Here is an 11,281-nt window from a genome sequence, read left to right as displayed (position 1 = left end):
TGGGGTTGTCTACCCCAAATTCTGACTCTGCCCTCCAAATTTCACAGCAGAAGTTTCATCAAACAAAGCAACATTTTTCCAACCTTCTGTTGTCCCAGTTTTTAATGAACCCGTGCCAGCCTCTCTTTCCCACCTTTAGCTGTCAGCAGTGGCACTTAGTGTGGTCTGCAGCTGTAGTACATCTGCTTCAATGTTTGACATGTTGTACATTCAGAGATGCACTTGTAGATATCTCAGTAGTAACGACTAGGATCTGAGTTACTGTTGCTTTCCTATCAGCTCGAAGCAGCCTGACCATTTTCCTCTGACCTCTGCCATCAGCAAGGCATTTTCACCCTGAGAACTGCTACTGTATAAATTTTCTTTTTCAGGCCATCCTCTGTAAACCCTAGAGATGGTCTGTGGGAAAATTCCAGTAGATCAGTAGTTTCTGAAATACTCAGAGCAGTCTGTCTGGTACCAACAACCATGCCACATTCAAAGTCGCTTAAATCACATTGTTTCTCTTCTAATACTTGGTTTGAACTTCAGCAGGACATCTTGACCATGCATGTGATTGGCTTATGAGAGTTTTGCTTTAAGAAGCAGATGAATAGTAATTTTCACCCTTATTCTCACCCTAATGTTGTTTACTGATTTTTAAAAAATGAGCTGCTGCTCCCCACATAGCTTTCTGAAAGTGTGCTGTATTCATGGAAATGAAGCAAAATAATGTTGATTATTTATCCTAACCCCTGATTCTGTGAGTATAGTGTAGCTCTCTCCTAAGATGGTAAGAAAACCCCCAAAATCCATCGGTACACATTACAGCCAGAATCAGGCCCAGAGCAGATACTACATGTGTGTACTTGCATAATTCCCACATGAAAGTCAGGAAATACTAATGAAAAAGATTTAAGATTGCACTGAAACACAAATATTAATATGAAAACACAATAACTCACATGCAACTCTTGCATAATGGAAACTGATCTTAAAATAGTGCAAAATATGGGATTACCTCTCTGCAGATTAGAAATAGTTCTATCCTGTTTGCCCAAAGCTTATTGTAAAATTAGCCATATGTAGGTGCAGATGACGAGATTCCACAAGAACCCATGTTTTTTATTTTTAAAGAAAAGTCCCTGACAGCAGTATGGGACATTCTAGCCAATAATGCAGCTGCACATATCCCAGCTGTATTTCTGGAATTAACAATGAAAAAAAGAAAACCATCCAGATAAAAGAAACAGCATCTTTTATTGAACCAATCAGACAACGTTACAGTTGAATTTGATCACTTTTCAACTTTGCTCCAACTCAAACAGTACAAAAGCACCTTAAAAAGAACACCCTGTAATGTAAAACAGCGCTCAGGATATTTCCAATGTTTTATGAACATTTATCCCTCCTGACTAACAAAAAATAGAAAAAGAAATTAAAATCAATTTTTACCAGCACATTTATTAAAACCAAACATTGCATGTTCTGTGAATACTTTTTATACCCTGAATGCAATACAAAATAAAGCAATACTTAATGAAGAATATGAAAATGTGAGAAGATAGGAAGGAATGTGTTTTTTATATTTAGATCCTTACTGCCTGTGCAAGAGTTACAAATGCTGAGTAAGAAAACATAATCACAGAGAGTGCATAAGACATCACTGTACAAAAAACAGTTCTAAATATACGTGCTGGGCTTTGAATTGGCACGTGCATTCAGACTTCAGACGGTTTTTCATCAAATCACCAGGTGTCGATGCAGTTTTGGAAACAGTGAAATGATTATGAGCTCAAACTACTAACAGCCTTTCAAACAACAAACGAACGTGAACTTGTTTCCTGTCTCCTGCCTATGTTTGAATGCTTGTGTAAAACACTGCCTGGGTTCTAATGATTTTGCCCCCCCAATGTTTAATTTTTTACCCCAAATTATTGATGCAAGTCTTTTAGGGGTTTTTTTTTTTTTTTGATTGTTTAACTACTGCTACTATTACAACAATCTATTTTCTATTTATTTAACAATGACTAATTCTATTGATCAAAGCTTAAAAAGTAATTAAAGAGATAGAAATGAAATAAAACACAATATGTCAACAATGTAATGACTATTATACGGAAATCAAAACTAGTGGACAGATATTTGCCCAAAACCAAGCTGGTAAAATCTAAATGTTGCTCTTTGAAGTTTTCTATGACATTTCAATGTCTCTCTCTGCCTGAAGAGGCGCGTCAGCCTGGGGCTCTTTACTTTTCCCAGCACCCTTCTTCTTTTTCCTAGAGGAAGTAAAACGAATATTAAAGTAATTATAGCAAAATTGGCATTATCTGTAGGGAATGATCTTTCTTTTCGGTTAAGGCAAACACAAATGTTCTTACTTTGACTTAAGAGTTAGGAAAACCACCGTTCCGATGATAGCAACAACGATAAGTGCAAGCAAAACTCCACAGATGATCGCTGTTAAAGAGGATGGCAGTTTAACAATAAGGTTTGCGTAAATGGATACGGTGCTGAATTAAAAGCTAGTGAGAAGTTGACTCATAATAGTTAAAACAACAGACGTAGCTCACTAAGAATCTGTTTTTCTCACATTATGTCCTTTAAAGTTAAAGTGTGTCTACTGACCGATTGGAGTGTCTGACTCATGCTCCTCTGGCTCATTACCATCATCTTCAAACAAAAAACAAACAAAAACATATTACTGTACTGTGTGTTTTTTTAATTAACACTGACTCATTAGTTAATATTCAATAACATATTGATATATTAACATGTAAAAGTGACAGTAAAAGAGAGGTGTGTGTGCTCACCATGGATGCCAGCACAGGTGGAGTTGCAGCTGTTGAAGTCAAAAAATCTGTTTCCATTTCCGATGCATCCAGTCCAAATGAATCTTTTGCATTTGTCATAAACGGAGTCATAGTAGTATCTCAAATAATTTCCATTGCATGTACCTTCCAACTTTTTAAAGTGGCAAGCTTTCCTAGCTGTGGGGAGAAAACATCATCGTCACTGATCACTGAAAGTAGCCATAACAATGGCTGCTAATTAGGTTCATTCAGAATATTAACATGGAAATGATGGCCTGGATTAATTATAACTGTAAGGCAAATCACCCGAGTGATTTACTTATTTTTAGGAAGATATGCTCTTTCACCACTTGGTGGCGCATTGCAAATACTCAATAGCTCCTGTCCTTCCTACAGCTTCTTAGGACGTAAAGAAATTGCATGTGGAAAAAATTGTTAAACAAAGTTAAGCTATAAAATGTTCAGGTCTAAAAAACTATAGCACAAATTTGTTCTGCTAAGTATTTTGTGCTGCTAATATGCGACACGATCATTTTCTTTGTTTCTTCTGTCTGTTTCTCTCTCTGTCAGTTGCACTGAAGGAGTTGTCTGGTCCTGTCATGATCCTTTAGGCCATAAGACATTACTAAGGGCTAGTTTATGTTCCCAGTTTCTCAGAATGTCAGGAAGGAAGATGTTTTGTGTGTGTTTTTATTTACTTTTACAGTTAATTTGGATTGCATTTTGCATATTCACAAGTTAGTGGTTAGAAAATGATTTATTCAAAATGATTCTTACCATCCATAGGGTAGACATTTTCTGCATTGACTGAACAGTTTCTCAAGCACTCTCTTTCATTTTGGAAACGGTTAGCATTTCCCCCTTCACCGTTGTACAGGAAAGGACTGCACTGATCTTTGCTGGCATCATAATACACAGCAAAGTTGAAGCTTGTTCCCTGGCCCGAATCAGCAGGTAGTCGACAGAATTCTGTTGGATGAGAAAGAACATACTGTTAGAAACATTTTATATGCAAAAAAATTCTGAGTCGATGTTTTGGTTTTCAAATAATACATATAATATAGTATACTCTAAAATATAATGTTCAAACAGAAATGTAACTAATGTTTAACTAACCTCATCAGCAGAGACCAACTCCCTGTTTTTATGATGGCAATAAAAAGTATCATTTATGGCACATTTTCAGCTCTCCCGCCCTTCATAGGTTTCACAGTATGGAAGTGGTTTCAAACTTTTTATAAACATAGTTAAACTTTAATTTAATTAAATATCTAATAATTTAACCTGCTATTACCATCTGGGTGCTGAAAAGCTGCGCCCTTCCTATTACTCTGTGGTGCAGTGAGATGAAGTTGTGAGTTAATGTAGTTTTAGCTCAGCATGTCCATAATGGTCAGACTCAGACAAACATGATCTCAGTGCTTTGTGCAGTCGTGAAGAATATGTAAATAACATTTACAGTATGGTAAACAGCCAGAGGGAAAACAGTCATTGTTGGCGTCAGTTGGAAGTCGCTACATGACTTATGTCTCGTTAGACTTGCAAAATAAATATAAACATGTTTTTTTTTTCCTATTGAACTGATTAAAATAGGTATAAGCAAAACTCTATGTGATTCCACACATTGCACTGTGCACAGGCTGTGGTGCAGTTCATCCACTCATCTCAGAAAAACTGATAACAGAATCGCCATGTTGTTCTGAAAGGACTGAAGGTGAAGCTTAGCTATTTGATTTAGTTTTGGTCACCAATCATGTACATATTAAAAAACAAAACAAATAAACAGTAACGCAAGTCTCAAGTCTTTATGATTTTTCACTAAAGTTGAGCTCAGTGAGCTGAAAGCCTGGTTGATAATGAAAAGTAAACCTCACGTCTAAAAAAGCGCTCAGCTATTCTTTTTATTTAACAAATTTACGAAGGAAAAAAAAAACACTTTTATATACCTGGAATGTTGGAATAGCTGATTTGGAAAGCTGAGAACACAATCCCCAAAAACAGAAGGCCCGTCATCTTGCTGCTTGTCTTTGTGCTGTCTTTCATGGAGTGAGAGAAGGTTATAAACTAGAGTGGGAGTGGGTGGTCATAACTGACCTTTGGACCAGAGTTTCTCTAATGGGGACACTTTTAATCGAAACAAAGGGTAGTGCTAGTGCTTTATTACCTTTACTGTATAGAAGAAGTTAAAACAGTTATTGCCACTCCTATTTTGTGTTAGTGTGATCACCTACAACACAGCAGAAAAAGACACATATACACTCACCTTTTTCAGGTACAACTGTTCAACTGCTTGCTAACAGAAATATTGCATTGCTGTAACTCGATGGATTTGGATATGACGATATGGTCAAGATGGCCTTCTGAATTTTAAACTGAGCATCCAAAAGTAGAGGAAAGGCTAAGCTAAAAGCTTCAAGAAACCAGTTTTTATATATATTGTTACAACCTGACTCAAAGGCAACATAAATATGGAGACCAACACCAGAGTTTCATAAAGAAGAGGTTTTATTTTAAATTACATAATAAATTAGCTAAAATAGTTGCCTGAGCTCTCCAAAGTCAGTTTATCCACACCTCGCTAGGTGTGGTCTGTTAGCAATTCAACCCAAGCAACACCGGAAGACTCCTGCACTGCCACTGCAAAGAGATTAGAGATGGCAGAGGGGTGAAAGCATATCTATTAAAACTGGTTTCTTGAACAACAATTTTTTTTATTTCAGACTTTAGGTTAAAAAGAAAAATATATTTGTCAATATAACTTGAAACAGCAAATGATAGAGATAGATGGGTCCCCTTTAATCACAAAGTAAAAATGCTGTTTGTGGGGGTAAATAGGTCCCATTGTGTTAAAGGAGAGGTTTAGAGCAGTTGTCCCCAACCCATGGGCCACGGACTGCTACCTGTCTGTGAGTTGTTTGTACTGGGCCGTGAGAGTTGCAGCTCAGGTGTGAAATTTATGGTTTTCAGGGTTTTATCGGTTTTTATTGTGTTTTTTAATCATTTTTATCATTAACTTGGTTTCCCTGGGTCTTTTCCCGTGTGTTATGAATAAATCTTCTTTTTTTGGTCCCTGTACTGGTTTTATTTTGTTGTATTTATCTGCGACACCTTAAAGGCCAGTCCATGAAAATATTGTTGGACACAAACCAGTCTGTGGTGCAAAAAAGGTTGGGGACCGCTGGTTTAGAGTAGTCACTGTTTCCATATATTATTGTCCATATTTTGTCTTCATGAAGTCATGTTACATATTCAAATGCATAAAAGTGTATGGAAACGTGTTTCTTTTGTGGAGGAGGAGGAGACCCAATTTGCACAGCTATCTCCAAAGAGGGCGCCATGACTGGTGAACATGAGCAGGCAATCCAATTTCTCAGCAATGAGCATAAAACACTCTCCTGATAAACAGGTGCTGATACTCTCGACCATGCTGGAGGTCTGCTCCAATGCCACTAACCCCATTCAGATAAAACCTATTATGGTTTTATCTAAGTTGGGCTAGCGTTCTCTGAGTTGGGCCACTGCGGCGGGTTTTTGTTGAAGCGCTCACTCACTAAATGAAGGATGAGTTAACTCAAAAAAGCTTAACTCTAAAGCGTAGTTTCCTTTTTACTCAGGATCAATAATTGCCTGAGGGAAAAGGGAGATTGAAAGAGGGATGCTATAGAGGAGTACATCTGTGAGTCTCTGGCAGCAGACATCATCCGTCCGTTCTCTTTCTCCGGTAGGTACGGGATTTTTCTTTGTGGCAAAAAAGGATAAGACTCTTCGACCATGCAGTGAGTGCCATGGCTTGAATGAAATTACAGTAATGAATAAATACCCTCTTCCGCTCATTAACTCTGCCTCTGAACCATTTCAGGGGGCCACTATTTTCATTTGCATTTGGAGGGCGACAAATGGAAAACAGCTTTCAACACTCCTTTAGGCCACTTTGAATACCTAGTAATCCCTTTTTGACCCACTAACTACCTGCCGTTTTTCAAGCTCTAGTAAACGCTATACTAGGGAAATTTTGTAAATGTTTTCGTCTTTGTTTATCTGGATGATATTTAAATTTTTTCCAAGTCTCCCCAAAAGTTGATTCTGTTCATCTGGACTTAGCTAACATTTCGTCACTCATCCAAGCGACTTCTTCAGTCTCAGCTGACTGCAGGTTTCCCCAACCTTATAAACAGTACATTTGCATAATGACTGAAACTAGCACCACTGAGGGGAAAATGGGCTAGGAGGTCAGTTCCTTGATCATTAATATGCAAATTCTCATGACCATTGGTCAACAACCACCATCTGTCTTCTGTGTCCAAAAAGTAAACATTGGCATGCTTGAAGGAGTGACCTTTGTCCTTTAGATGTAGATGGACAGCCGAGACTTGTGACTCTTCAAGGAAAGAGAATCAAGGAAAGAGAGGGTGGGGCTAGGTTTCACAATGAATTCACCTGAAACCTTGGCTAATTGTCTTGATGCATTCTCAATCATCCAGGAAAGTAAATCTCCAAAAGTTGAATCTGTTCATCTGGACGTAGCGTTTTGTGGGAGAAACGTTTCGTCACTCATCCAAGTGACTTCTTCAGTCTCAGCTGACTGCAGGTTTCCCCAAACCTTATAAACAGTACATTTGCATAATGACTGAAACCAGCCCACTGAAGGAACAATGGGCTGTGAGGTCAGTTCCTTAATCATAATTATGCAAATTCCCATGACCATTGATCAACAATCACTGACCAAAACCCACTGATCAAAGAACACTGATCAATGGCCATGAGTACCATTCACAGAGAGTTGGGGAATGGCTGCAATCACAGCATTGTAAGATGGCGAAAGATGTACCCTTATTGCCAGGATTTATACATCGGGGAAACCAAACAACCTCTGGCGAAGCGGATGGCACAACACAGAAGAGCAACCTCATCAGGCCAGGACTCTGCAGTTTATTTACACCTACAGGCCAGTGGACACTCTTTCAACGATGAGGATGTACACATCCTGGACAGGGAAGAACGCTGGTTTGAGCGCGGAGTCAAGGAGGCCATTTACGTGAAAAGGGAAAGACCATCTCTGAATCGAGGAGGGGGCCTAAGGGTACATCTTTCGCCATCTTACAATGCTGTGATTGCAGCCATTCCCCAACTCTCTGTGAATGGTACTCATGGCCATTGATCAGTGTTCTTTGATCAGTGGGTTTTGGTCAGTGATTGTTGATCAATGGTCATGGGAATTTGCATAATTATGATTAAGGAACTGACCTCACAGCCCATTGTTCCTTCAGTGGGCTGGTTTCAGTCATTATGCAGATGTACTGTTTATAAGGTTTGGGGAAACCTGCAGTCAGCTGAGACTGAAGAAGTCACTTGGATGAGTAACGAAACGTTTCTCCCACAAAACGCTACGTCCAGATGAACAGATTCAACTTTTGGAGACTTGGCTAATTGTGACCTACACCCGTTGTGACACCTTGGCTCTTGTGATTAGGTAGAGGATCATTGGGGGGTCAATTGTCCCTCTGGGGGGGACACCCCCATAGGGCTTAAATCTGGGACTCTCCACCATTTGACCTTAGAACTGAAGAAGCTACTCAGATGAGAGGTGGGATGTCTTCAAGCTACTTAAAAAAGTCCAGACGCTTTTCTTTCCAACCTCCTTAGATTACAATGACCCTGGATGACTGAGAACCTTCACAGACATATGTAAATACCATTTCCAAGGGATTAAATGTGCAGTAAATACCAATGGTCAAAATGGAAGACAGTCATTATTCACTTGCAAGTCATAATGTGAACATGAAGTCAGTAAAAACCAATTATAACCAAAATAACAATTTCAAGATTTTAAACGCAAGCTTAAACATAACCCTGACAGAAAACAACGAGAAGACATCAACCTATGTGCTAATAGCCTGGCCCGTTATGAAAAGTAAACTTAAGTTTTGAAACAGGTTTTTTTGTAATGATTTTAAATGAAGTCTAATTTAAGACAAAAACATTTTTATGTACCTAGAATGTCTGAATGTCAGATTTTGAAAGCCGAAAAGACAAACCTCCAAAACAGAAGGTGCTTCAAATAAATGCCCGGTCCATAGCAAGTAAAACGTTTGTCATAAACGATTTCTTTTCTTCAAATGGATTGGATCTCCTTTTTGTGACTGAGACATGGATGAAAATTGGTGAGTCTAGCTTCATTTCTGAAATATTGCCCTCCGACTGCTCATTTTTAAATGCTCCAAGGATATCAGGTAGAGGAGGAGGAATATTGACAGTTTTTAAAAATAACTTTAATTGCAAGCAACTCCATGTACCGGTTCCCCCCTCCAGTTTTGAACTTTTGATGTTTGAACTGGGACGTTTTCAACCGGTTGTGTGTGCGGTAATCTACCGACCACCGAAGTTTAACAAAGACTTTTTAAATGACTTTTCATGTTTCTTGGCTGACATTGTGCCTAAATATGATCGGATTTTGATAGTTGGTGATTTTAATATTCATGTCTGTTGCCCTGATGGAATGCTTGCTCAGGAGTTTTTAAATCTTATTCAGTCTTTTAACTTTGTACAGTCTGTACAAGGCCCTACACACCAGCAGGGGCACACTCTTGACCTGGTGTTATCGTGCAGTTTATCTGTTTTTAATTTGGAAATTGGGGATTCCGTGTTTTCTGATCACAAACCTGTTTTATTTGACATTTCTCTTGTGCATGAGTTTAAAGCTCGTGCTCCACCCAGGTGCTGTCAAATATTTAATTCTTCCACTGCTGCTCTCTTCTCCTCAACTTTTATAGAAAAAAATGCTTTTATTGACCCTGAAATTAGTTTAGGACTTAGTCTGGATGAGCTGTTTTTGCAGTTCCAAGAAACCTGTACTGAGACCCTAAACATTATGGCCCCATTAAAAACCAGGCGTCCTAAATGTATTCCCCAGCCCTGGTTAAATGAAGCCACCCGAGTGGTCAGACGTCAATGCAGGAGAGCAGAGCGAAAGTGGAAGAAGGACAAATTGCAGGTTTCTTTTGAAATGTTAAAGGACTGTTGGAAATGCTATCAAAATACAGTGAAAAATGAGAAAAACAGCCATTTTTCTCAGCTGATTGCATCAAATTGTCATAATCCCAGTGCACTTTATAAGACCATCAGTTCTAGTTTAAATGTGCCCCAGTCTGCCACCCAGGAAGGCTCTACTAATAGATGTAATCAGTTTCTTTCTTTTTTTGTAAACAAGGTTGAGTCCATCAGGTCAGCAATAGTACCTCCTACATATGACCCATCCACGTTTAGTCCCTGTTCAGCTGCCTTATACCAGTTTGAACCCATCTCAATTACACTTCTTAACGAGATGGTTAGACAAATTAAACCTTCTGGTTCTCCCGTGGATGTGATCCCTGCATGGCTCTTTAAAGAGGTTTTCCCTTCAATTGGAACCTCAGTCCTTGCTATTATAAATAGCAGTATTACTTCCACTGTGGTTCCTGATGGTTTTAAACATGCAATTGTTAGCCCTTTATTAAAAAAAACCTGGCCTTGACCCTTTAGTTTGCTCAAATTTTAGACCTATTTCAAGACTTCCATTCCTTTCAAAGTTATTGGAAAAAATAGTTTTTACCCAACTGAATATGTTTCTTGATGCTAATGGCATCATAGAACTTTTTCAGTCTGGTTTTAAACATCTACACTCCACTGAAACAGCACTTTTACGTGTTTTTAACAATATTTTTTTAGCTACTGATTGTGGAAGTTCCGTGATCCTTGTGCTTTTAGATCTTACTGCAGCATTTGACTCTGTTGACCACAATATTCTTATCTCTCGTTTGGAACACCTGGTTGGCATTAAAGGTGCAGCACTGGATTGGCTTCGCTCATATTTGAGTGGCAGAACGTTTAGTGTTAAAGTTGAAAATTTTGAGTCCACCTCAGCCCCCCTTCCTTGTGGGGTGCCCCAGGGCTCAATCCTTGGCCCTCTTCTTTTTTCATTATACCTGCTCCCTTTGGGGTCTATTTTTAGAAAACACGAAATATCCTTTCATTGCTACGCGGATGACTGCCAAATTTATTTGCCTTTAGCACCAAATGGCCCAGGCTCCATCCAAATCCTTTTGAACTGCCTTGACGATATCAAAGCTTGGATGGCTCTGAACTTTTTGAGTTTCAATGAGAGTAAAACGGAGGTGATTGTATTTAGACCTAATAATATTTCATGCAGCCCGCTCGTAAATTGTGGTTGGCTAGGGTCTTATATCAAGCAGCTTGTGACAAACTTGGGAGTCATTATGGACTCAGATTTTAAATTGGACAAACATATTAGTTCGGTGTTGCAAAAAAGCTTTTTCCAGCTGAGGCAAATAGCTAAGCTGAAGCCAGTTTTGTCAAGACGTGACATGGAGAAGGTAATACATGCCTTTATTTCAACATGGCTTGACTACTGTAATGCACTGTTTTTTGGAGTCAGCCAACGATCTCTTGCTTGTCTTCAGCTCATTCAAAATGCTGCTGCCCACCTCTTAACT

The 11,281-nt window shown here is 38.8% G+C and overlaps 1 protein-coding gene across 1 annotated transcript; it reads right to left on the bottom strand.

The window, feature by feature from the left end:
* Positions 1 to 1,220: 1,220 nt before the first annotated feature.
* On the bottom strand, positions 1,221 to 4,867 carry si:dkeyp-73b11.8 (kunitz-type U19-barytoxin-Tl1a). Its single transcript, XM_003440307.5, has 6 exons — positions 4,739 to 4,867; positions 3,570 to 3,761; positions 2,793 to 2,969; positions 2,608 to 2,652; positions 2,361 to 2,439; positions 1,221 to 2,258 (listed from the first exon to the last, which is right to left on the bottom strand). The coding sequence occupies exons 1-6, from the start codon at positions 4,833 to 4,835 to the stop codon at positions 2,174 to 2,176; spliced, it is 675 nt and encodes a 224-aa protein (XP_003440355.2). The 5' UTR covers positions 4,836 to 4,867; the 3' UTR covers positions 1,221 to 2,173.
* Between the last annotated feature and the right edge of the window lie 6,414 nt (positions 4,868 to 11,281).

Source organism: Oreochromis niloticus, linkage group LG7 (genome assembly GCF_001858045.2).
Source record: "Oreochromis niloticus isolate F11D_XX linkage group LG7, O_niloticus_UMD_NMBU, whole genome shotgun sequence".
Lineage (NCBI taxonomy): Eukaryota > Metazoa > Chordata > Actinopteri > Cichliformes > Cichlidae > Oreochromis > Oreochromis niloticus.
Note: the sequence above shows the minus strand (reverse complement) of the source record. Positions and strands in the feature narration are given on the sequence as shown.

Bases quoted from the DNA above. Each gene is read 5' to 3' on its own strand.
- si:dkeyp-73b11.8 (XM_003440307.5), bottom strand. From the start codon at position 4,835: ATGAAAGACAGCACAAAGACAAGCAGCAAGATGACGGGCCTTCTGTTT. The intron at 2,970-3,569 runs GTAAGAATCATT...TTCTCCCCACAG, and splicing joins AAATGTCTACCCTATGGATG to CTAGGAAAGCTTGCCACTTT. The intron at 2,653-2,792 runs GTGAGCACACAC...TTTTGTTTGAAG, and splicing joins CACCTGTGCTGGCATCCATG to ATGATGGTAATGAGCCAGAG.